This window comes from Pararge aegeria, assembly GCF_905163445.1.
Source record: "Pararge aegeria chromosome W unlocalized genomic scaffold, ilParAegt1.1 SUPER_W_unloc_1, whole genome shotgun sequence".
NCBI lineage: Eukaryota > Metazoa > Arthropoda > Insecta > Lepidoptera > Nymphalidae > Pararge > Pararge aegeria.
Window position 1 is genome coordinate 268942 of NW_024396987.1, and position 27441 is coordinate 296382.

General features: G+C 38.1%; 1 protein-coding gene and 1 non-coding gene across 5 annotated transcripts; both read left to right on the forward strand.

Moving 5' to 3' along the window:
* The first annotated feature begins 525 nt into the window (after positions 1-525).
* Positions 526-27410, forward strand: LOC120636779. 4 transcript variants are annotated; one of them, XM_039908344.1, is made up of 13 exons: positions 526-767; positions 2447-2599; positions 11163-11312; positions 12626-12661; positions 14107-14139; positions 15008-15178; positions 16500-16565; positions 17409-17482; positions 19847-20005; positions 21425-21555; positions 23568-23651; positions 25128-25243; positions 25909-27410. In XM_039908344.1, exons 1-13 carry the CDS (start codon positions 591-593, stop codon positions 27016-27018), a joined length of 2460 nt encoding a protein of 819 aa, XP_039764278.1. In that variant the 5' UTR covers positions 526-590; the 3' UTR covers positions 27019-27410. The 4 variants fall into 4 exon arrangements, with proteins under 4 accessions (XP_039764278.1, XP_039764280.1, XP_039764281.1 ...); XM_039908346.1 differs by lacking the exon at positions 14107-14139; XM_039908347.1 differs by lacking the exons at positions 12626-12661; positions 14107-14139.
* On the forward strand, positions 13437-13518 carry Trnas-aga. The gene has a single exon. It is a non-coding gene; the product is annotated as a tRNA-Ser (tRNA).
* Positions 27411-27441: the final 31 nt, after the last annotated feature.

The following is a 27441-nucleotide window of genomic DNA, read 5'->3' on the forward strand; positions in this document are numbered from 1 at the left end:
GTACGTATCAAACAGATTCTTTGTGGTTTTAATATTTCCTTTATTTATACTTTATTACATAGATATTGACAACTTTTATTTTTGCTATAAACATAAAATTATGTAATTGCTTGCATTTTTTTCCGACCGACACGCTTGCTTGATTATAAGAAAAAAAACTTTTTTCCAATATATAAGTCAATCTATCAAAATATATATGTCTGGCATCGCATAAAACACAAATTGAATGATGAAACAATATCAACCAGTGCAATACTTCGCAGAAGATTAGCAGGAACTAGACATCCTCCACAAGGAAAAAGCCCAATTTTCGCAGCCACTACGGGACACTTTTTATATTTCCGATCGTATCAGAATCGTATCTCTATTTTATAGGTGTATCATAAATGATAGATGAATTCACTGAATCGAAATTTGTCGTCTCTTCGTCAAGAAGCCGATTCTTCGATTAATCGATCTCAGGGCCCTCATCCCTATTTTGTGATTTATCTTATGTTAGAAATTTAGTTTGCAAAATGGCAACATTGTTTATGGCGTCTAAGCGGCAACTTGTTCTATGTTTGTGATAATTTACTTTAGTTAATGAGAAAATGGATGGTTTCACCAATTCCAAAATAGAGAAACAGACGATATACGAGATATACCGAGCATGTCGGCTTTGCGGCGCGGGTGCTGGCTACAAAATGCCAATAATAAAAAATGTCGTGGACTTGGATAGCGGGGAAGTGGAGTTGAAGCAAAAAGTCCGTGAGTGTGTTCAAATCGAGGTGATTATCACGTTTTTAACTAAATATTACCGGCTTAAGTGCTTCAAGACTTTTGAATAACATTACGTTTACAACTTGGTTCATAGCGAAAACTACCAAAGCAATATTTGTTTTGATACGCTGCGAGTGTCTTATTTTTAACCTCATCTCCTTGGTTTCCGAAAATCCATAGCGAGGATTACAGAGCAGTGTGTGGTGAAATAAGATTACTGGTTCCCGTTTTGTAATTACTTCAATAAAAATTCCAATAGGTTATAGGAGTAACATTGTGTTGGGGGTTCATCGTCATTATTATCAACTCATTATAGGACCACTGCAGGGCATCGGTCACTCAGTATGAGAAGGGCTTGCCAGTAGTCCAGTACGCCGGCCAAGTGCAGATCGGTATTCACACTCCCTCGATAACGTTACGAAAATATCTTAGGCATTTCGTCGCGATGTTTTCCTTCTTATATATACATCTAAAAATTACAGAATTAGAGAAGAAAAGGAAATAATTAACACTAGACAATATCAAATTAAAATGCAATACAATTAAGATGGCATGTCATAAATATTAAGAAAATAAATACAATAAATAATGGTGATAGCAGGACTTCGACTTCACTTTCGAAGGGCCCAGCCTCAGCACGCACCTCTAACTTTTCTAACTTACGTGCGGTTTCAGTAAAAATATCACTTGATTCAACAGGAAACATAAATTGTGGGGAAACCTTCATACCTGAGAGTTAGCCATAATTTTTTCGAAAGTGTGCGTAGTCCACCAATCCGCACTGGGCCAGCGTGGTGGACTAGTCTGAACCCCTTCTCATTGTGGGAGGAGACCCGTGCCCTGTAGTGGGCTGGTAATGGGTTGATATGATGATGACTTTTCGCTTTATGTTTGTATATGTAAAACCACTTGGTGTTTCCAAAATGGGTTATTTAACTTCCTAGCAATTGTTTGCAAAACACTGTTGCTGGAGATTGCTGCTGTAGCACATCCTGCACATCAAAGATCTCCCTTCCTTATTATACCATAAAAGTCATTTACTTGAGCATGCAAACCTCTGTGATGCACTGCACCAGCCTAGCAGGTTAACAAATGTGTTATAGAAACTTTACAGTAATATAAGTAAAATTAAATGTACTACGACAATGCACACATCTGGACCTAAAGTGAGCATATCTTGTGTTATAAATACTAAGGTGAGTAAATGGATAAACACCCAGGCATTGAAAAACTTTCATGTTCATCACACAAACATTTTCCAGTTGTGGGAATCGTACCCACAACCATGGACTCAGAAAGCAGGGTGTGCACTTTTCCAACTGCCGTCAATATGTACAATATAACACTTTTATTAAATTCATAATCAGTGTTATTTATGGCCGGTTAACAGGTTTGATTGATGTGCCCCTGCTTATAAAACTGTAACATAAACCTTATAAAATATTAACCCACACTACCTATATTTGTGTTCTTGTTGTTGTAGCTATAGCTAACAAAGGAAAAGTCTCTCCAAAATGTTATAAAAGTAATACAAAGCGCAGCCGAACCAACACTACACTGTTTTTTCTACTACTCGGACACTGGCAGAATTACTGTGGTCAAACCCACAGTACAAAGAGCCATAAAAATAGAAGAAGAAGGGAGGTATTCAAAAGTGACAGTAGAATTTTTTTTTTCATCGTTTCAGGTGCATCAAGATGACAAAATGCCCCCGCTAATATGCGAGCTGTGCGTGGACAAGGTCAATGACTTCTACGAGTTTCTGGAGATGTGCCGACAAACTAACAAACGGACTAGGCTCCGTCTTGGCTTGCCACCTCAGACATTGCCTAGAGGAGCGGTAAGATTTTTTTAAATTATAATCCATATTTCAAATTCAAATATTCTTAATTCACAGGTGCATGGTGTCAACAGTTATAAATATTATAGATATATATAATAGAAGAAGGATTATCATTTCGATAATATCTTAAAAAGAAACCCATGCTTCTTTATTAAATATTTTTTTTTTCTTATTTTCACTATTCTCTCTCTCTATGGTCGTTCCTTCATCACTGAAGATCGTGGTCCTGGTGAGATCTCAACTTCGTGTTGGTAAACTGTCTCCATCGACTTATGTTGGAGGCCATTTTTGCGATTTGATAGAAGCGGCCTGAATTTGATTTTTTCAGCTGGTCTGCCCATCTGGTTGGGGACCGGCCTCTAGGTCTTTTGCCTTCGGTGTTGCCCGTAACTATAATTTTTTCCAGGCTATCATTCCCCCGCCGCATTATGTGCCCGAAATAGGAAAGCAAACGTTGGTAACATATAGACGAAAGTCGAACACGAACTCCTAGCTGCGCCAGGATAGACACATTTGTGCGCTTGGCTGTCCAGGGTATTCTCAACATGCGCCTCCAACACCACATCTCGAACGCGTCTATCCTTTGCCTTTCTCTTGCTTTGATGGTCCACGTTTCAACACCGTACATGAATATAGGGAAAATCAAGGCACGGACCAAGCGGCTCTTAGTGTTGAATGTTATGCCTCGATTTTTCCATATACTGCCAAGCCGTATCATAGCACTTTTCGCCATTGCTATGCGTCTCTTTATCTCCGGCACACAACTACCATCGTTGCATATTTGGGAGCCTAGATAGATGTAATCCTCCACGATGTCTACGGATGGTATAGTGTCGAGTAGATTTCCGGAGCGGTCAACTATCATTAACTTGGGGAGTAAGGGGAAGAGTGACGATAACACCTAAAATAAAATAAAATAAAATAAAAATAGCCTTTATTCTCTGACTAAATACATTTTTGCTTATACACTACTAGTTACTAAATCTATTATTTAATTAAGTTCTATTTATTCCTAAAAAAAATTGTAACACCAGCGCGCTTAGTCAGGCTGTCCTTGGACATAGGCCTCCTCTAGAATACTCCAGTGTGTTCTGTCTCTGGCTATTCTGCGCCATCCTTTTGGCAGGTCATCTTCCCACCTTTTTTGTGGCCGTCCTTTTTTCCTCTTGCCATCTCTAGGGTACTAAGATATAATTTCTTTAGTCCATTTTTCTTTCGAGGATCTAACTACATGGCCAGTCCAGCGCCATTTTAGCCTCTTAATCTTTCTGGGGACATCCGTTACTCCTGTGGCCTTCCTAATTTTCCTTATGCTCCACTTGTCTTTCAGCTTAATATTCAACATGCTCCTTTCCATTCTATGTTGGCATACTTTGAGCTTCTGTTGGTGAGCTTTCGTTAATCCCCAGGTTTGACATCCATAAGTGAGGATTGGGAGAATACACATGTTATATGTATATAACTATATGTTATGTACCTTGGATTTGGTTGGCATTGGAATATCTTTGCTTTTTAGTACTTCTTTGAGTGACCAGTATCGAGCCCAGCTGTTGTTCACTCGCCTTTGCAATTCCTTGTCCATCTGCATGTTTGGTGAGATTATTTGTCCTATATAGACATATTCGTCCACATATTCTATCTCTTGGTTGTTTACTTTTATAGTTTGTTTATGCCTATTTGTCATAACCTTCGTTTTGGAAGTGTTGATGGTGAGACCTGCTTTCCGGCTTTCTGATGCTAGTTGGTTTAGCCTTTCTTGTAGAGTGTCTGGGTCATCGGTAAATAGCACTAAGTCGTCTGCGAATCTCAGGTGTGTCAGTTTGCATCCATTTATATTAATTCCTAACTCTTCCCACTGTAGATTTCTAAAAATTTCTTCTAGCACAGCTAAGAAGAGTTTAGGAGACAAAGGATCTCCTTGCCTTACTCCTTTCTTTATTTTGAACTCCTCTCCAATTCTTTCCAACTTCACTTTTGCTGTGCTGTTGCTGTATATATTTCTAATGAGTCTGATATATTTATTTTCTATTCCTTGACTGGCAAGGGCTTTATATATGTAGTTGTGAGAAAGGGAATCGAATGCCTTATTGTAGTCTATAAATGATATATAGTATGATTTACCATACTCATTATATTTTTCAACAACTTGTTTCACTACATGTATGTGGTCTACTGTTGAAAAATCAGCTCTAAAACCCGCCTGTTCTCTAGGCTGTTCTTCGTCTAACCTTTTAGTGAGCCGGTCTAAGATGATTTTAGAAAATATTTTATAAATTGTTGTCATTAGCCTTATTGGTCTATAGTTGTCCATATTGTCTCTGTCCCCTTTTTTGTGAATTAGCACTACAGTTGACCTGGTCCATTGTTCTGGAACAACTTCCTTGTCCAAGATGTTATTGAATAGGTTAGTCAGTGGGCCAAGCAAAATGTCTAATATCCCCTTTAGCAGCTCGCCGGTCACTCCGTCCTCACCAGGGGCTTTATAGTTTTTTTGAGATAGAATGGCTTTCATGGTTTCGCCTTCTAATATGTGTGGGACTTCCTCCACGTTTGGGCCCTGGGCCGATATTGATAACTCTGTTGAGTTATAAAGATCCCTGAAGAAGTCGGTGGCGATTTTGCAGATCAATGCTCTTTTTGACGTTTCCATTTCCTTGTTTCCTTTGTCTTTACCCTTCATTTTTGGTATCCAAGACGAATGATTTTTAAGTTTATTCATTGCTCTCTTGATTCCTCCTGTTTTTTCGATTTCAAAATGAATTCTGTTGAGACGTGTCTTTTTTTTTATGGTGTCTTATACTTGATGTGATCTTTTTACTAATTTCTTCTATCTTTTTGATGTTCTTTTTTCTATCTGTTAACAATTTTGTTCTTTCGTTTATTAATATCCTTGCGTTATGTCCTATTCTGTCCTTATTTGTCCGTTTCATGTTATGTGTTAATTCAATTCTTAGTTTGGTTAGTATTTTTTCAAGTTCATTGTATTTTTCTTGGATGGAATAGTTCGATTTAAGGTTGTCTAGTTGTTCTTTAGCTTTATTTCGTATATTTTCTGGGATTGGAATAGGTATTTGATCCGATATGTTTTTTATGTGTTTTCTTGTTTTCCGCTTGTTAGTAATTTTTAAGATGGCTCTAACCATCCTATGATTTGTACTAAAATTGAGTTGATTTATAATGCTAACATCATTAAATAAATTAGGCTTGTTAGTTAATATAAAATCTATTTCATTTTTATGTTTTCCATCCGGTGAGATCCATGTCCATTTCCTGTTTATTTTTTTCTTGTAGTAGGTGTTCATTATTCTTAGATTTGATTCCAGAGCAAGATCGATTAATTTTTGTCCGTTTTTATTACGCTTGCCTTGGCTATAGAGACCAATGACATTGTTTTCTCCTTCTTGCTGGCAACCTATTTGGCTGTTGAAATCTCCCATTATAATTTTGTTTTTGTTGCTTTCTTCAATGGTGTCCAGTAGCGATGCATAAAATAAATCTTTATCTTCTTCCTTGGCTTGTTCTGTGGGTGCACACACTTGTATAATAGACCATGGATCTTTTCCTTCTTGTAAAGCAAGATCTAAAACGGCAATTCTTTCTGATTTACTTCTAAATTGTATAATTGATTCTTTTAGTTCCTTTTTGACCATAAAACCTACTCCATGTAGTCCTTTAGTTTCCCCTTTATAGTAAAATATATAATCCTTATACTCTCGCACTTCTTCTCCTAACCGTCGAAGTTCGCTCAATCCTAATATATCCCAGTTTATTTTTTCTAGTGCATTCTCTAGTTCTGCAAGTTTGTGATCTGTTCGAAGAGTTCTTGTATTTAAAGTTGCTATAATTAGTTTAGTTTTATCTTTTCCTTTTATGGCGTTCAATATAAAATTGGGTAAAAGTTTAGGTTTAAATGAATTTTCAAATTTTCCTAATTTTTGTAAGCATTCCAGAGGGTGTTGGTCGGAAATCCCAAGGTGACCAGCCTGATTGGGATCATTTATTGTTGTTTTGTTTTTTGACGTGACAACGTCTTATAAATTGGTTTGCCGGGTGACACTTCAAGAAACTGCGTTACGCTCCGCTCACGTTATGCGCTCACAATGAGAGCGAGTGAGAGGCACGCGTCCCTTCCACTCGGGCATGGTTAGCCCGCCTAAGAGCGAGAGAGACAGACATAAAAAGTGAAAGGCACGCGTCCCTTTGTAGTAAACGCTGTTTCATTGTACGCAAATGTATTGCAAGTTATTGTATGTATATTTGTATATAAATACGTATGTATGTGTAAAGGTAAAAATAAAATTTTGTTAATATGAAATTCAGTGCGAGATTCTTTGTATAAATTAATGTTTTAAATATAATTCTTTGTATAAATAAATGTTTTAAATTGTTACTATTATTTCATCCTTCTTCCTACTATACGAATGAATATTCACATTAAAATTATTTTACCACTCAAAGTCGTTGTCACGTAAAACTTTCGCCCGTATACCGACTTTACAGGCAACCAATTTTTTTTCTTCTGTTTCTGACTTTTTAGTTTTCCGTTTGCGGTTGGTGTTACTTAGTTGCTAATTCTTGCTGCTGGTTCCACTAAATGAGAGCGATCTCGCTTTGTCAAAATAGTGAACTCTGCCCATTTTAGTCTTGTTGATGTTCAGTTTCTCTTCATTAGGTAAGTTTGGCGATGTTGTAGGTGGCCTTTTCCGTTTTTCTTTGTTTTCTTTTATTATTAGTCGATCGTAGGAGATAAACCCTTCTTTGCCTTTTTCTAGTTCTTCTTTTAGTTTATTCTTTAATTCTTTCCTTTTTAATAGTACTTCTTTGGGATAATCTTCTGTTACATATATATTTTCTGGAAGATGCTTTTTATTCCTTAGAAGTTCCATTTTCCGCCAGTACAATGTGAGTGACATGCATATAGGACGTGTTTTACCATCATTCTTTTTCCCTATTCTTTGAACGTTACTTATCTCCCACTTATTCCAAGCTTCTATCCCTGTCTTCTCACTAACAACGTTCAGGGTTGTTATGACACAATTTAGTAGGTCAGTTAAAGTAGTTTCGGTTTCTTTAACACCATGGATAATTACATAAATTAAATTAAACATTAGAAGTAAGAATAAACTTACAGTGCAATATACTAGGTTACATAAAATTCATAATTCGTTTAAAGGAAATTGCATACAATTCTACAATAAACTACCAATTGACATCTTGGAGATGTCTCTTAAAAAGTTCAAAGTTTGTATTAAACGTAAGCTTATAGAAAAGTCCTATTATAGTATAAAGGACTACGTAAACGATAAAAAAGCTTGGGTGTAAATTATTGCTCTAACCAGGTTGCTCTTCTAATAATTTAAAATTACATTGTGAGATGGCGATAACAAAAAAAAAAAAAAAAAAAAACACCCGGCTAAGTTTGTTGTGGGCTTCTTCTTAGACCGGGACGCGTTTGGAACCCTCGTAGCTTTAGTTTTAAGTTTACGAATGTGGTTATCGCCATCATCTCACTACCGTGTAATTCTTATGTACGCATCAAAAGTGCCACCTGTGGGCCTACTTGAATAAAGATATTTTTGACTTTGACTTTGACTTTGACATTATTTTTCCTTGATTGTCTTTCCAAGTGCTGTGTTTTGGCTTTCAGTGTTTCTACCTCCAGTTTCAACCCAACTATGTCTTTCACAAGAGGTTTTAGTTTTTCATCCATGGTTACATTCATACATTGATTTATATTAGCCGTTTGTTGACTCATCTCCTCCTTCATTTTATTCCATAATAGTTGAAATTGGGGGTCCATTGCTAATTAAAAACTACCAAATTAGTAGTAGTTTATTTATATCTGAGCAATGGCAACACTACCTCTGGATGTCAAGTGTCGTGTTATGTCACTGTCAGAAATGTCAAGTAAGTGTATTCAAAATGAAATTGCCGGTAAAATGGATTCTAACCTCGGAATTGTTTGACGATAACACCTAGTCAACCCCAAATGTCAACCTCACCTGCTCGTGGTGCTCCCTGCTAGACAACAGACGAGGCTCTGGCGACCGATCAGTGGCGGGATATCCATACTCCCGTCCGGGAAACTGGATGGAAGAGGCTGCAGTGGCCTTGGAGCTATAAATAACTCCTAAAATGTCTGGTGCAGAAGGCAACGGGAAACCACTGCACTATGTTCCCAAGAGAGAAATGGTAGATCGAGACTCAATGGTGATTTTGTCGGACGATCCGGCTAACGCCCGGCGCCACCTACCCGGGATAGGTGGTGTGAAATATGCTACCGGCCACGTAGGTGTGACTCACCAGGCACCACATGGAAATTATGCACCTGGTGCAGATAGCTCTGATAAGATCCTAGCCAGACACCCACAACGCATTGGAACATGGAATGTCCGGGGTCTTAATCAAGATGGAAAGCTACAAATCATAGAAAGAGAAATGAAGAGGAAGGGAATACATCTGCTTGGCTTAAGCGAGACTAAATGGAAAAAATCTGGCCATTTCGTATCCGATCTGGGAAACAAAATATACTTCTCGGGGCCTGAAGAGGAAAGTTCTAGAGGGGTTGCTTTTAGTGTACCTCAGAAATTAGACAGGTGTGTAATGGGATATAAAGCAGTTAACGACCGGGTAATCACTCTCAAGCTAAAGGCATCCCCATGCCATATTAACATTGTACAGGTATACGCTCCAACTGCACAGTCTTCTGAAGAAGACATCGAACAATTTTACATCTCACTGGTTCAGACTTTGGAGAATATTCCCCAGAGAGAGGTGACACTGGTTATAGGAGATTTAAATGCCAAGGTCGGTAGAACGAGTGATGATGCCCATCTCAGACATCTTGTTGGAAGGTTTGGAATAGGCGAAAGAAACGAAAGAGGAGAGCGTTTGTTACAATTTTGCAATGAACAGAACCTTGTTATCACAAACACATGTTTCGAGCACCACATTCGCCGACTGTACACGTGGATTTCTCCGGGTAACAGATATAGAAATCAAATAGAACTACATCTTGATACAAAAACGATGGCGGTCGTCAATAGTCAACACAACCACTTTTCCGGGAGCAGACTGTGGAAGTGACCATCAGCTTCTTGTAACCACACTAAAATTACGGTTTAAAAGAGTGCAAAAACCAACTCGAGTATCGGATCTCCGAAGAGTGAATACGATTGGGTTCAAACAAGCCGTAAGTAATAAAATCATGAACCTTCCACAAGATGATATGCTCAACCCAAATCTCTCATGGAATCGTCTGAAAAAAGTGATAGTAGAATGTGCAGCGTTTTTGTCGAAGGGATAAGACTAACCAAATCAATAAAATATGTGCAGAGTTGGAACGACATTCTGTGAAGAACGAAACCAAAGACCTTTTTCAGAAAGTGAAAGACCTAACAAGAACTCGCACGGTCAAAATATCCGCGGTTAGGGATGAGGGGGGTGTTTTGGTAACGGAGACCAAACAAGTTTTGGAGCGTTGGAAGCAATACTGTTCAGCTTTGTATGAACATGACTTCGCAGATGAACGAACACAAGACTGGAATTCGGAAGATCTGGAACCGGACATATTACGATCGGAGGTAGAACTGGCAATGTCATCGCTGAAGATAGGCAAATCCCCAGGAAACGACGCCATTCCAGCGGAGCTTATTAAAAGCATAGGTTCAGCAGGCATTAATATCATCACTGCCATCTGTAACTCAGTTTGGAGGACATTGGCCTCGGGATTGGACCGAATCCGTCTTTGTGCCGCTGCACAAGAAAGGTTCAACTACTGAGTGTAGTAACTATAGGACGATAGCTTTAATTTCACATGCAAGCAAGATCCTTCTACATGTGATCAACAAGCGCCTCAAAACCTTTTTAGATCGACAGATTCCGGAGGAACAGGCAGGATTTGTAAAAGGGAAAGGCAATAGAGAACAAATCCTTAATATACGTTAGATCATAGAAAAAAGTCGGGAGTTTAATAACCCCGTTGTATTCTGTTTCATAGATTATGCGAAGGCTTTTGACTGCGTCATATGGAGTAAATTGTGGTCAGTGCTGGAAAAGATGGGAGTACCAAAACACCTTATCATTCTTATTCGAAATCTCTACTGCAACAACCGTTCTTTTGTGAGAATTGATACTGAATGTTCGGATGTATTCTCTACAAAAAAAGGCGTACGACAGGGCTGCATTCTTTCTCCAATGCTATTTAACGTGTACGGTGAATATATCATCCGTAAAGCACTGGAAACGTGGAAAGGGGGTTTCCCACTGGGTGGGAAGCGAATATGTAACCTTAGGTACGCTGATGATACAATTCTCGTTACCACCTCAATGAAGGATATGAAAGAGCTCTTGCAAAGACTTGAAGTGGAGAGTTTGGAGCTTGGTCTGTGCATCAATAAGAGCAAGACCAAGTTAATTTTCACTATTATTCATTTATTATTAGAATTTTTTTCCCAAAAAAAACGTCTCTTTTAGTTTTTTTTTATCTATTATATATATTTATTTACTTATTGCAGTCAAGGGCTCACTTTCTATTTAAACTTTATCCTTCACTTTCCAGCCTGATGCAGGTGACTGCATATTAGGAGTTACTGAGCCAATCTTCGTAGATAACGAGGACTCCAATGAGCCTATTCTGAGGTCCAAAAGTAAATCTGTAAAGAGTGTCAAAGTCAAGAAGGAACCAGAGAGCCGAGAATCCCGAAATAAGGTACTATTTTGGAAGCCCGATTGGTGCAACGGGCAGCGACCCTGCTTTCTAACTCCAAGGCTGTGGGTGCGATTGCCCACAACTAGAAAGTGTTTTTGCGAAATCCATTCTCTGGGTGTTTATATAAAACGTGTAATTTAAAACCGAAATAGTACTTCAGAGACTTTAGAGGTACATTATTTACTGCCTAAACAGACTTATATGTGAAACCGAAATGTAAATAGGTTTTGAGTAAACCATTGCCATCGTTTTTAATGGTAGAAATCAGATACAGCCTGAACATCACATGTATAAGTAATATCAAGTGACTCCTGACACTTTCTTAGGTACGCGTCGCGTAGCGTGGGTACAATGCCCCTTTCGGTCGATTATCTTCAATAGGGTTGTCACTTAAAATGCTTTGATGAAAAAAAAATATAGTGATTGTTTATCGACCACAACATAACAACAATGTTAAACGTCTCCTCCTGCCTGATGCTCTGTTCCCGTGCCCATTCATTTTTATATTTATTGTATAGTAATAATTGATGGACCGAGTGAAGGGGCAACAAGGCAACATTAATCAGGGCGTTCAAGGTGAAACTTCAGCTTTGCGACTTGTGGAAGGTGCCTCTACGGAATCTCGTAGCAGTTAACGCAGCGTTTGTAGACGCCCGAAGAAGTGGATGGATGACATCAACCGAGTCGCTAGAAGCCTCTGGCCCAAGCGGCACAAGACCATTGTTCCTGGAACTGTCTACAAAAGACCTATGTCCAGATTATACCGAGATGAAGCCGGCAAGAAACTCAGCAGTTGCTCTTTTCCAACATCAACTATTTCCAACATTAACATAACTATATCAGGAAGTCCTAGGTTCAAATCCGTGTAGCAATTTTGGGAATTTATTATTTCTGAAATTTCCCTGGTCTGGTCTGGTGGGAGGGCCGTGGCTGGTTATCACCCTAGCGACAAAGACAAACTAACATACTCCCTAACAGGTTAGCCCGCTACCATCTTAGACTGCATCATCACTACCAGATTGCTGTCAAGGGCTAACCTGTAGTGGAAAAAAAAAAACAAAGTTCGTTGGCAGCTTTGTCGATGCTCCTAAACTATCTCCCATGAGGCATGCATTAAAATTGGTTGGCGATGATGATAAGCGCCGTGCACGTATATGCGCGAAAGCATTACCTACCCAAATTTTTTATGTTACTCGTATAGTAGGAGGAATCTTCAGTTTTATGTCATATTCCTGCTTTATGCGTATGCGTTATGCGATATTAAGTTCTTTTTTTTTATTGTATGATATTTCTATTTTCATGTTTTGCGGAAGAAGGATGGAAAAGAGCATAAGAGTGAGAAGGAAAAGGTGAGCGATTTTTTATATTTACACATTAGTCATTATGCGAAAGAAAGAAAGAGAAAGGGTTTATTTAAAAACCACATAGACTTTATAAATTTAAAATGCATATAAAAATTTTCGGAACCGACAGGATTTGAACCTGCGACTTTCGGGCAATCGCGGCCTGAGCGCTTTCACCAATTAAGCTACGCCTCTCCTACCATCGATGCCGAAATTAGTATATGCCTTTCACATCAGTCTTATAGCGACTGTAGCGTCATCTAGTAGGAAACGTTGCAGTTTCGATCTACATTTCAAAGGTCCATATTACAATGAGACACGTTTGAAACAAGAGATGACACATTGCTTTTTTTTTTTTTTTACCAATGTAGGTAAAAACACTAATAAAAATTATAAAAACCACATAGACATTACCAGACGGCCGCTTGGCGCAGTGGACAGCAACCCTGCTTTCTGAGTCGAAAGGCCGTGGGTTCGATTCCCACTACTGGAAAATGTTTGTGTGATGAACAGGAATTTTGTACAGTGCCTGGGTGTTTTTATGTATTTTATAGGTATTTATGAATATTATTCATTAAAAAAAAATTCATCAGCTATCTCAGTACCCATAACACAAGCTACGCTTACTTTGGGGCTAGATGGCGATGTGTGTATTGTCGTAGTATATTTATTTATTTTTACTACAAAAAGGAAACGTAGATTAATAATTGCGTGTGTGGTCCCAAAATGGTATACACTCAGCATTTACTACACCTGTGTTATTTCAAGCTTCCACCAAGAAGCAGTCGTGGCCGAGCGGTTAAGGCGTCTGACTAGAAATCAGATTCCCTCTGGGAGCGTAGGTTCGAATCCTACCGACTGCGTTTGTTTTTCAATTTATTCTGTAACGGGAAAAAAATTTAATAAAGTATACTACACAACTAGCATGGGGCAGGAGACAATTATCTCTCCGGGGAAAGGATAAAAAATTATCTTCTCCCACAGCTTTATCAACTCTCAGAGCACTGGAAATAATATCCAAATAATATATGTCTAATAATAAACGGGGGTAAACTTGTCCTATAACAAATAAAAAAAAAAAAAACATAAGTCGCATCCCTTCTCCTTTTTTTAAGTCGGTTAGAATGTATGTTACGGACACGGTGCACTTTTTTTTTACTCCCAGGTTTTTTTTTTTGTATTACACTACAAGTTAAACCGTGACTGCAATTTCACCTGGTGTTAAGTGATGATGCGGTCTAAGATAGTAGCGGGCTAACCTGTTAGGGAGTATGGTAGTGACCAATCGGTGGACCGACCAAATAGTGATAAATCGGCCCAATCGGTCTCTACACGACATCGCACCGGAACACTAAATCGCTTAGCGCGTCTTTGTAGGTCCCTGGTTTTCCCACTTCCTGGATTTTTACATCATTAACAATGACACTGTTTCTTTTTATGCGCTCTGGAAGGAGAGAGATGAACGTAGGAGTGAAAGAGACAAGGTTAGTAGTTAAATGAAATACACTTATGCCAGTTTTGACTAAACCTAGGAATCGTCTAAATCGAATGCCCAATGATTAAGGCGATGCCTATCCCTACTAATATTATAAATGTGAATGTAAGTTTGTTTGTTACGCTTTCACGCAAAAACTACTTAACCAATCCTCATGAAACTTTGTACACATATTCTTGGAAGTGTTAGAAGTAATATAGGATACTTTTTATCCCGACTTTTAGCTCGGTTCCTTTGGGAGAGGGGATGAAGTGTTTTACGATTTTACCCCACAACTCCGACAAATTATAACCGATTTAAATAATTATTTTTGTACTATAGAGTTATAATGTGTTTAATTTTGCCCAAACTTTCTGCACATCTGATGAATGTGGTTGGAGATAGAGGACAAAACTCCTCAGCGGACAGCAGCAAACCCCTCATTTAAGGCTTAGCGATACTGAATACTTTAATTTTTTTTAGAACTACAACTAAATTGAATGCCACATCAAAAAACAAAATCAAACGCAGACGAAGTCGCGGGCAACAGCTAGTACTATATATAAGTAGATTTTAACATAATTTACAAGCATAATAAAGAAGCTACTTCAAATGCCATCACTCAAAGACAGGTAGTAGTCCTTCACACAACTCTTTAATTTCGGAAGGGAATTACTTACAAGGATTTCAGCAGGCGGATTGTTCCAGAGCATAATTGTCTTAAAGGTGAAAGAAATACCGAAGAACTTCGTTCGTCGTAGAAATAAGTTAGATCAATTCATACTGATAAACTGATTTTATGTTGTTTTAAATGAGTCGGGAGTTTTCATTCGCAAGTGTACTTCGGAAATTATCTGGTGTAACTGTTTCTTTTACAGTTCCTGCATAGTAGAGTCATAAAGAAGGAGGGTGGTCATGACAGCATAGAGCCCCGGACCCTTCGCCGCAGGGCCGCGAGTCCGCCTTCCATCCCACCAGACAGTCCCGCGCGTTTGCTGAGAGGCACAAAGCGACATCACGATGATGACGTTTCACTTAGCAGCATACAGGTTTGTTAAATACAAAAACTCAGTATGGGACCTACGATGACACAGACAAACATACACTTTTGTTTTAATTTCACTACAAGTTAAACCTTGACTGCAATCTAACGCACTAATTCGCTTCACACGCTCGCACGTACGCACGCACGCACGCACGCACGCACGCACGCACGCACGCGCGCACTTCCATTGTAAGAAATCCGGAGGTATCTTTGCATCTCATACAAGATTGAGGTGATATTCATGACATAGTAGTTCGATACACCTCAATCTTTTGGCTGTGAATCAAATATAATTCTAATTATTTCTTGAAAATCATTAATTAATTAAATAAGAATTATTTGCATATGCGTTCAAATGCTAATAAATTTAGGTTAATATCTTGAACATATGAAGTTATAGTCAAAAGTTTCATTATTATTTACCCACGTTATAAAACTACTGTAACACTTATTTTTATCCCAGTAGCCTTAGTACAATATTTGCTCGCTTCCAATCGAGGAGGTTTTCGAGTGCGGAAATACTTAAAAATCAGAGTAAAATGGATCTTATTAGCATTGCATTGAAGCTCAAATTTAAAAATTTGCGTACAATACTTTAGCTCGAGCTTTGACAGAACGTTTGTTAAATAAAAATCAGAAGTACAGGATTTGCGACTCTAAAACGAGTGGCATTAGGTCCATTTTACTTTGACGCTGCAGAGTTTAATACTCAAAAACGACCCATCGTTTCATCACATCAACCCATTACACCGGCCCAATACAGAAGGTATCCTCCTACAATGAGAAGGCGTTAAGGCCGTCGTCCACCACGCTGGACTCCACGCTCCATTGAGGACATTATGTAGAACTCTGAGGCATGCAGGATTCCTCACGATGTTTCCCTTCACCATTGAAGCATGTGATATTTGAATTACTTAAAACGCACATTTGGGGGATCGCCCAAATCCCCCAAAAGTGAAGTCGAGCACCTACCCAATGCGCTATCACCGCTTTGCTCCTCATTTGCGAGCAGGCAAATATTGTACTAAGGCTGCAGGAAAGAAAAGAGTTCCGACGGGATTCGTAAAAAAACCGTAACAAACGCGGACGAAAACCGCGGGCGGCAACTAGTTGATAACAATGCACAATTCAAAAATTAATTTATTTCAAGTAGACCTAGGTTTTATAAGCACTTTCGAAACGTCAAGTCAGTCTGTTTGTTGTGACTCTACCACCGGTTCGGAAGGCAGATTCCACTGAGAAGAGCCGGCAAGAAACTCAGCAGATTGCTCTTTTCCAACACACTGTCATTAAAATTGTTTTTTTTTTCATTTGTCTTTTTACAGAAATCTAAAAGATCCGATGAAACAACTCCCAGGTCCATATTGAAGCGAGACAGAGAATCTGTTAAGGTAATTTTTTTATTTACTATTGGTCCAGTCCAGTCCAGTCCAGTTAAGTCCAGTCCAGTCCAGCCCATTCCAGTCCAGTCCAGTCCAGTCCAGTCTTAGTACAAGAGTAACTCGCGCAAACGATGATTCGTTTTCGAGTTTGGAATTACTTGAACATGGGAGTAAAATGGATCTTACGTGGTACAGTCCACGGGTGTGAAGTGACACTTGCGCGGGGCGTTTTCAATGTTCTTGGGACACAATGCACTGCTTGCCTCCCTCATTGCTGAATGAGGGTTCTGTATGTTTCCAATTCTGTGGTGTATTGTATTTAAGCTTTAATTTGCCTAAAATTCGTTACCTCGGATTTATTATAGAACGTTTGTAAAACAAAAATCTAAAGTACAGGATTTGCGACTCTAAAGCGAGTGGCATTAGGTCCATTTTTCTTTGACGATGAAAAGATTGATATGCGAAAACGACTACGATTGCGAGGGTACAAATCTTTTGATATTGGTTTTGCCGAGTGGCGCAGTTGGTAGCGACCCTGCTTTCTGAGTCCAAGGCCGTGGGTTTGATTCCCACAACTGGAAAATGTTTGTGTGATGAACATGAATGTTTTTCAGTGTCTGGGTGTTTATCTTTATATTATAAGTATTTATGTATATTTTTCATAAAAATATTCATCAGTTATCTTAGTACCCATAACACAAGCTACGCTTACTTTGGGGCTAGATGGCGATGTGTGCGTTGCCGTAGTATATATATTTATTTATTTATTTATTTAATGGTACTGTAATGAGCCGGTTATCGGTTCATATGATGATGAAGATCTGATTGATGGTGTCCATTTATTTGTTACAGTCCGTAGACTCAACAAAAGTGACAAGGTCGCGCGAGAAAGAAAACGAGAAATTGTTCAACAGCAAGAAAGTCAAGTGAGCTGCCATATTTCTTTTACCCTTATTTATTTATTTAGTACGATGAATTTTTTAATGACAAGGTTGCTTGGAAGCATCCGGCTCCGCTTTCAGCTCTCACAAGATAGAAAGATGAATGTTAAAATGCAAAATGTAAATTGTTGATGTTGGAAAAGAGCAACTGCTGAGTTTCTTGCCAGCTTCTTCTCGGTAGAATCTGCCTTCCGAACCGGTGATAGAATCACTACAAACAGACAGACTTGACGTTTCAAAAGCGCTTATATTAGGCCTACTTGAAATAAATGAATTTTGAATTTGAAATTTGAAAAATTTACAATTAACCCACAAAGGACAGGACGTGCACAAAGACAACTTATCTCTAAATAAATTTCTTCAAGACATCCTCTAATGTGAGCAAAAAATGAAAAGCTGAGTAGGTACTTAAAGAAACTACTGATACGAATAGAATACATAGATACAATGCATACTATATGTATGAAATACAGAATGAAAAATATACTAATAAACCAACAGAGAGAGATAGCCGGTGGTAGAGTCACTACAAACATACATACTTGCCGTTTCAAAAGTGCTTATAAAGTAGGCCTACTTTATATAAATGTTTTTTTTTTAATTTTGAATTATACAACGTGTAACCGAATTGCGAAATACCGTTGAAGGGTGCATAAGTATATCTCATAAGGAATCACCCTGTAATAATATTAAATCAAAAGAAGCACTGTTATTTTTCCATACAATCGAATTCAAAACATTCTTGTGACAACCCTAGTAAAGATAGAAGTCCGACACGCACATAGTATCTACGCTCAGTGGCGTGCATAGAGGGTATGCACAGGGTATGCAGATGATATAAAATGAAGAAAATCTCCGATAAGAGTTATAAAGTACTTAAGGATAGGCATTGTAAGAGTTATAAAAACCCTACTCTTAAGTATTTATCGCTCCTACTGGGGATTTTCTTCATTTTATATCATCTGCATACGCTGTGCATACCCTGTGTGCACGCCACTGTCTACGCTACGCGACGCGTACCTACTAAAGTGACATGTGTCTCTCCATTTTATTTTTTCATGTGATGTCAGGGCTGTTTCTGATTTCTTTCAGTAAAAACTATGGCAGCGGTTTACTCAAAAACAACTAACTTGATTGAATTTCCTTAGGCGTCAAGTTGTAAGTTCTACAACATGATTCCTAAGTAAATTCTAGACCTACCGATGCATAATTTTAAAAATGTGTAAAAACACATCTAATACAGCGAGGTTACTACACATGTAATGAATTTCCTATTGAAATCAAATTAAATAAATAAAAACAATTTGCTTTAATCGAAGCATGTCCAAAATTAAATGACCGAATTTATGATATAACAACATGCTGATACTGTCAACACTGACCCGACGGCCGATTGGCGCAGTTTGCAGCGACCCTGCTTTCTGAGTCCATGGCCGTGGGTTCGATTCCCACAACTGGAAAATGTTTGTGTGATGAGCATGAATGTTTTTCAGTGTCTGGTTGTTTTCAGTGTCCATCTGAAATTTTTGTTTGTCAATTTGTCCCCATTAACAAAATGATCCGCAATTTATTGAATCTATTAGTTACAAAAAATTTGATAAATGATGAACGGCTCAACCGATTTTGTGCAAACTTCACACAAACCATCTATTTAATAGTCCGAACAAAGCCTAAACATTTATTTAGATTGGAGGGGCGTGTAAATAACTCCTCCAGGGGGAATTGTATTCGGAAGACAAATTTGAATATGGCGGAGTGATGACGAACGCAATAGAAAGATTCCCAAGTATTTATCTATACAAATTACACACGATTCACGAGTCACCTTATTTACTCGTTCTCAGGGGTGATCTTTCTTCAGAGCGAATCAGTCTCACAGCACTAACACCTTCAAAGATTGTCGCGGCGCGGGGTTGTTCTCCTTAATTAGAGAGGGCAGCAATATCGTCTTGCTCAGAGCGGAGTTCAAAGACAACTGAATCACCTAAAACGGCGATGCGTAGACGCATAGATCACGGGCATAGTGATGACCCGTAATTAGCGAAAATGAGTCTTATAAAGTACGCAGTAAGCGTTTACGTGTAAATTGCATACAAACAAAATACGAGGGAAACTCGCTGTAACATAGATTTTTATATTTATAGATTAGCATTCGACACTACTTCTCTTTATAAACTATGCAACTATAAGGGATAAGGGATAAGTTTTTGCTTCACGTATTCATATACAGATAATATTCATAAAAATTTTCGTCAGCTTTCTTAGTAACCGTAGCGCAAGCTACGCTTACTTTGGGGCTAGATGGCGTTGTCTCTATTGTCGTAGTATATTTGTTTACTTAATTAACAGGATCGTGATAAACAAGATGAGCTTATTGCCCAAACCGCCGAGCCCCAAACCCCAACCGAAACCGTCGCCACACAGTATGCTAAAGTGTAAGGTGTGCAAAAGTACCTTCGATAACAGCAGGTCGCTCAGCAATCACATGAAGTCGCATCCACACAGCAAGTGAGTATACCTTGACCTGCCGAGGTCACACCCCATATGCATTGATATATAGTGAGTATTCATTGACCTGCCACCTTTGTCTGTGGCTGTAGCTGTGGCTGCGGCTGTGAGGTCACAGTGTGACCCCATGTGATTTGTCTTGTGGTGTCAGATCACATGGGGTCACACTGTGACCTCACAGCCACAGCCACAGCCACAGACCAAGGTGGCAGGTCAATGAATACTCACTATATATCAAAGCATATGAAGTTGCATCCAATCCTTTAGTGAGTATATGTTGACCTATGTGAGTATTGGGTGTCCTAAGAAGTGGTGACAGACCAGTGGGTAGGACTTCGACTTCACTTTCTTGGGAGCGAGTTCGAATCCCAGCACCTTTAACTTTTCTGAGTTATGTGGGTTTTAAGTAATTAAATTATCACTTGCTTCAACGGTGAAGGATAACATCCTGAGGAAACCTGCACGTGCAACCTGCACTGAGGGTTCTACATAACGTTCTCAGAGGTGTGTGGAGTCCACCAATCCGCACTGGACCAGCGTGGTGGGCTACGGGCCCTAACCCCTCTCACTGTGGGAGGAGACCCGTGCCCTGTAGTAGGCCGGTAATGTGTTTATGTGATGACTTTTGCCCTCGGCTTCGCCCACGTTCAATTCAATTTTAGATTTAGTAAGTTTATCTACCATGGTTATTTGACAAAAAATGTCTTGCTGCTAAAAGACAAATATGGACGTAAATAAATTACTTAAAAAATCAGAAATTTTCATATAAATTTTCATCCCCTATGGAATTTTCTAAAATTTGCGAAAAAAGTATTTCATTATTTTTTAATCAAAAACCTAAAATCAAAGTTTCATTGATGTAACTTGAAAAATAAATCGATAAATGATTTTATACAAACTTTCATCCCCCATTTAACCCTCTTAGGGTTGGAATTTTCGAAAATCCTTTCTTAACGGATGCCTATGTTGTAATAACTATCTGTGTGCAAAATTTCTGCCCGATCCGTCAAGTGGTTAGAGCTGTGCGTTGATAGATCAGTCAGTCAGTCAGTCAGTCACCTATGCCTTTTATATATATATAGATGAATATGATGATAGGGTGTATTCAATTTGGTTTTTAACTGGAATACCAACTGAATTCCTACCTTATGAAGAAAAAGACGGCTGACTGGCGCAGTGGGCAGCGACCCTGCTCTCTGAGTCCAAGGCCGTGGGTTCGATTCCCACAACTGGTAGCGACTGTATATTATAAGTATTTATGTATATTATTCATATAAATATTCATCAGTCATCTTAGTACCCATAACACAAGCTACGCTTACTTTGGGGCTAGACGCCGATGTGTGCGTTGTCGTAGTATATATATATATATTTATTTATTTAACTAGGAAAAATAAGTTTATTATCGTTTTTTTACAGGCCAGTCGAACGTAAAGCCTCCCCGCCACCGCCGCCCAGAAAGGAATTAAAAAAAATCGAATGCAAGCAATGCAAACGGGAGTTCAACGCCAGGAGCCTTATGAAAATTCACAGGTGCAATGCAAATGCTGGTGAGTTCATAGAAGCTTCTACAAGGTCAGCACTTGACTATAAATCTAATAAATGAATTTATTTCAGGCTACAAAAGTCCATGTTTTAGTAATCCATATATATAAAAGAGAAATTGTGTGGGTATGTTCCGTATAGGCTCCGAAACGGCTGGACCGATTTCAATGAACATTTCAGGGAATCTCCGGATTGACCTGGCGAGTAATCCTGTAAAGTTTGGTGACGATCGGAGCACTCCTATTATTGAACTGTCAAACTGTCAAATACAGCTTTTATTTACTATGATGATATTCTATTGTTGGGTGTACATGGGTGTAGATAATGATCTTCACCCGCTCGAGAAGAGAATAGAAGATAATGAATACGGAGAGAAATAAATGATTTAATACTTAGACTTAAATTAAAAATTTAATGATGTAAGTTTATTGTTTAAATCAAAATAATGCAAAATCTAGCCCGGCGAAGCGGGCTGGGTACGCTAGTTCACAATAAACTTAATATCTATGTTAGTTAATTTTATAAATTTAAAATGCATATAAATTTTTTCCGAACCGACAGGATTTGAACCTGCGACTCTCTGGCAATCGCGGCCTGAGCGCTTTCTCAAACTAAGCTACGACTCTCCTACCGTCGATGCCGAAATTAGTATATGCCTTTCACATCAGTCTTATAGCGACTGTAGCGCCATCTAGTAGGAAACGTTGCAGTTTCGATCTACTTTTTCAAAGGTCCATATTACAATGTTGTTAGATGTCAGATATTTTATGGGTATATATATGTACAGATATGTACAGATATATATGTACAGATATATATGTACCACCTAACTATTTTCTGTAACTGTTTTTTATCTTTGCCATTGGTTGGCTGGAAGAAACCGCTATGTAGCGATAAGGCAGCCAAATTGTATACGTACAGTAATTTTATAAAGTGGGGAAATAACCAAACTTTTGATAACTATACCTACCTTGGACCTACCAATGCATAAGTTTAAAGTTCTTTAAACTTCTTTAATGAATTTCTTAATGACAAGGTTGCTTGGAAGCATCCGGCTCCGCTTTCATCTCTCACAAGATAGAAAAATGAATTTTGAAATGTAAAATGTAAATTGTTAATGTTGGAAAAGAGCAACTGCTGAGTTTCTTGCCGGCTTCTTCTCGGTAGAATCTGCCTTTCGAACCGGTGGTAGAGTCACTACAAACAGACAGACTTGACGTTTCAAAAGTGCTTATATTAGGCCTACTTGAAATAAATGAATTTTGAATTTTTTTTTTTTTTTTAAATTAATATTTGCCAGATTGTCATTGAGTTGGTGGGTGTTTTGATATAATTACGACTGCATTATCGATGCACCTCAGTCCTACATGAACTCGAGCGATGCATAGATACCTCACGGTGTCTTAGTCGTTTATCATTTGTTTTGCTATACTTTTCTTTTTGTTTTTGTGGTGTGCAATAAAAGTATATTCATTCATTCATTCATTCATTCATACTGCCTAAGTTTATAATGTGACACGTGTATTTCTGACTGAAATTTCTAAATTATCTACTAAACATTCAAAAATCTAATGTGGCACTATCTTACAATAATAACTACTAAAAACTAAAAATTATTATCTGACTAAAATACTTTTCCATTACTACTTCTCTTAACACTGTTATATATTATATACTGTTGTGGGTACATTAGTATCCGGAACATTAAGCTGAGTCAGTACCTTTTTATTGGCACAACACATCATAGCTATTTATAATTAAGTACAAAATTTTTAAGTTACTCCGTATGTAAGTCTGTTTGTGTTGTTCTGGTAAATAAACAAATTCTATTCTATTCTAAATTCTGCCGCTCCAATCCATTTGAAATATCACAGCAGTGACTCACATACCCGCAGTCCAATCCGCCAGCAATCTTCGTGATGCTGTTGGTGCTCCCCCGCAACCTTCACACCAGGCAATATGTTGGCTTCCATCCAACATTTCCAATGTGTTACTAATAATCTATTTTTATTCACAGTTAAAACCGCAGCCAAGGCCGAGCTAGTGCAGAGGCCTGTGTCGAAACCCGTGCGTATTTCCACGCCCAAGAGAAGAAGTCAAGGTATTTATATAAAGAACAAAGAAAAAAAAAAACCCGGCCATGTTTGTTGTGTGCTTCTTCTTAGAGCAGGGCGTTCGTTTGGAACCCTCGTAGCTTTAGTTTTAAGTTGACGGATTTAGTTATCGCCATCAACTCACTTCTATGTCATATTTTACATGTAATGTACGCAACAAAAGTGCAAATTCAAATTCAAATTCAAATGTTTTATTCATGTAGACCTTGTCACAGGCACTTATAAAGCGTTCATACATTTAACATGTTACACTAATGTTAGTGATGGTGATAGCACTTCCGAGAACTTAGTAGAAGACTTTCGACTAATTCACTTTTCAAGAAATAAAATCAAAATCGTTCGGGAAATACGATGCCACAGACAGACACACACACCCGTTAACCCCTGACGTATCTGCATCGGAGGTTAAAACGTAGGACTGTAGGTGGGTAGGACTTTGACGTCACTTTCGGGGGCCCCAGTCGCAATCCCAGCACGCCTCTAACTTTTCGTGAGTTATGTGCGTTTTAAGCAATCATCAGCACCATTGAAGCAAGTGATGATTTACATAACTTTCTTCATCGGTGAAGGAAAACGTCGTGAGGAAACCTGCATGCCTAAGAGTTCTCCATAATGTTCTCAAAGGTGTGTGGAGTCCACCAATCGCACTACGTCCTTCACCCCTTCTCGTCATCGCAGGAGACCAGGGCACGCTGTAGTGGGACATTAATGGGCTGTTATGATGAAATATTCCATTATTATATATCCTAATATTTATATCTTTAATGACGGCCGATTGGCGCAGTGAGCAGCGACCCTGCTTTCTAAGCCAAGGCCGTGGGTTCGATTGCCACAACTGGACAATATTTGTGTGATGAACATGAATGTTTTTCAGTGTCTGGGTGTTTATCTATATATTAAAAGTATTTATGTAAATTATCCATATTAAAATTATTCATCAGTCACCTTAGTACTCATAACACAAGCTACGCTTACTTTGGGGCTAGATGGCGATGTGTGTATTGTCGTAGTATATTTATTTAATTATTTATTTTGACGGCCGATTGGCGCAGTTTGCAGCGACCCTGCTTTCTGAGTCCAAGGCCGTGGGTTCGATTCCCACAACTGGACAATATTTGTGTGATGAACATGAATGTTTTTCAGTGTCTGGGTGTTTATCTATATATTAAAAGTATTTATGTATATTATTCATATTATAATTATGTTTTTTCCTTTTACGCCATTGGTTGCCTGGAAGAAATCGCTATGTAGCGATAAGGCCTCCAAATTGTACTCTCTTGATATGTATTTATATCTCTCTGTAACTACTTTTTTTTCTTTGGTGTACAATAAAAGTGTATTCATTCATTCTATTATTCATCAGTCATCTTAGTACCCATAACACGAGCTACGCTTACTTTGGGGCTAGATGGCGATGTGTGTATTGTCGTAGTAACTTATTTATTTATATCTATTACTTACAGAAATAGATCCGAAACTACTGAAGCAATTGCGGCCATTACAAGTGAGAATCTCGAAATGCGACCCGCTGCTTGAGAACAAGATCGGAGGCCACTACGACGCTGCAGACGTAGACTACGTGAGTATATACCTATCACTTACACTTACCGAAAAAAATAAGCTATAAGGTTTGACAGTGTACACATTCAATTGTCAAAGTGTGCGATCTCATTCCGGTGATTTAATTGTATAAAAATCTCAAATTCAAAGTCTATTAGTATTCCAAGTTTAATTATGTTTATTATATTTTTTTGTGATATTTATATAAATTTTATATATTTAGAAATGCGTTATAATAAAACTTTCGATGTATTAAATACCTTTTTTTCTATTGTTAGTGTCGTGTTTTTCTATAAATGTAGAATAGCGCGTGAGATAAAATTTTTGAAAAGATTTTTATCTTGTTTAACGCCAAAGAAGTATAGTTATACTTCTTACGCGTGTACATAAGTACACACTCGTTTTTTTTTTCGTCAGGACAAAACGGAAGCGTAAGCGTATCTTCCCACCGGAACTGTGCATTTTTTTATAAACTATCCTATGCAAAAAATCACCTCCATCCGTTGCTCTGTTGCTACGTTATTGACGCATAAACAGACATACTTTCGCATTTATAATATTAGTATGGACCATGGGAGCATGGATATAGTACATTTAATCTAGTAAAAGCAAAAGAAAGTATAGACCCAGTACCCTAGCAGTAGTAGCACATAATTTGATAGTTTTTTTTTTTTTAATTCACAGGACTATGGACTGGACAAAAGCTGCGTCTACCCATATATCTACACTTTCAGACATCTACGCATCAAGTCTGAGCCCAGCTACATGGTCAACATACAGGACGAAATCAAAAAAGCGTGTGACTTGGACGAGAGCTACGTCCACTGGGATTCGGACGAGACTGACAGCGATCTAGACCTTTCCGATGCGAAAAAAGTCGATACACTAACGTCGCTATCGATAAAAACTCTATTCTCACCAAAACTAATTGGAAAAGTACCTAAAAGACGCAAAAAGGTGAAAGTCGATAAAGCATTTGATTCAATACTGAATTCCACTAGTGATTTCGATACGGACATGCGTTTAGGTATCGATAACATTATCAACAGTTTAGGAGACGAAAAAGACAAAAGTGTTTTAGACACTGACAATAGTGCTGCGTCGGATAAAGTCGATAGAACAGACAACGATTCATTGTTCGGTGACGATAACTCCCCGGCCATAACCAACGATGATTTTGATTCACTTTTCAGTAAAGATGCTAGTAAAACATGCAATGATTCCACAGCTGATAATAAAAGTGAAGACAGTGTAGACATTACAAGTTATGCATCGAAATTACCATTAGACTCGGACGATAAAGTCGAGAAAAGCGATATAGTATCAAGTAAAGAACAATGTTCTAAAACATTAGAGAATAAGGATATTAATGAATCTGTTAGTGTTAGTGAAACCAATAAAACAAAAGATTCAGACGAATCAGGTGTATGTGAAGAAGGAAGTGAAAATTGTGTAAATGATGTTAATAAAGCGACAAAAGATGTAAGTAAATCAAGCGATTTGAATTTAGATAATAATATAGATTTAAAACTTAGTGTAGATTTTAACGCTGAAGAAAATGGAGAAGTTAATAGAGATAAAGTTGTTAAAGATGATCATACTACAGATATCGGTGATGCAGAAAAAGATAGTAAAGACGAGACAGCGGAAGCAAATAATGATAAAACTCGCGTAAACGGACAGTCTGACTTAACAGAAGCGTTCAGTATGGACGATTTAGAGAATGTGAGTGATACCGAAATAGAAGACAGTAGGTTAATGGCAGCCCTGGATAAACAAATAGATGAAAATTAAACGAATTAACGTGATGTACAAAATTATATCGAACACAGTTTCCGCGACAGTGAAATCTACATTAACGAAAGTGCTTTTATTATCTACGTTCAAAAAAACATTAAAAATTGTGGATTAATAGTGTGAATTCGATGGGATATTGCAGTATTTATAGTAATAGAAACCCATCAATGCCTTAACACATATAACTGAAGCGAATGAAAAAATTACGCAATGACAACCAAAACATCGGCTGATCATATTTAAGTTCAATAGGATCACAGATGGCTAAGGCAAAATGGTCATAGATCATATAGAAACAAGTTAATACCATGTCGCCGCCCGCGGCTTTGCCTAAGTTTGACAATTCTATAAACCATTAGCATCTTATATTGAATCCTTAAGAGCCATTGTGTCAGTATAAAATATGTACAAATTTGAACC

Coding starts and splice junctions, on each gene's coding strand:
- LOC120636779 (XM_039908344.1), top strand. CDS start 591: ATGGATGGTTTCACCAATTCCAAAATAGAGAAACAGACGATATACGAG. Junction 12,662..14,106: donor ATAAGAGTGAGAAGGAAAAG/GTGAGCGATTTT, acceptor GCGCTCTGGAAG/GAGAGAGATGAACGTAGGAG. Junction 25,244..25,908: donor ACGCTGCAGACGTAGACTAC/GTGAGTATATAC, acceptor TTTAATTCACAG/GACTATGGACTGGACAAAAG.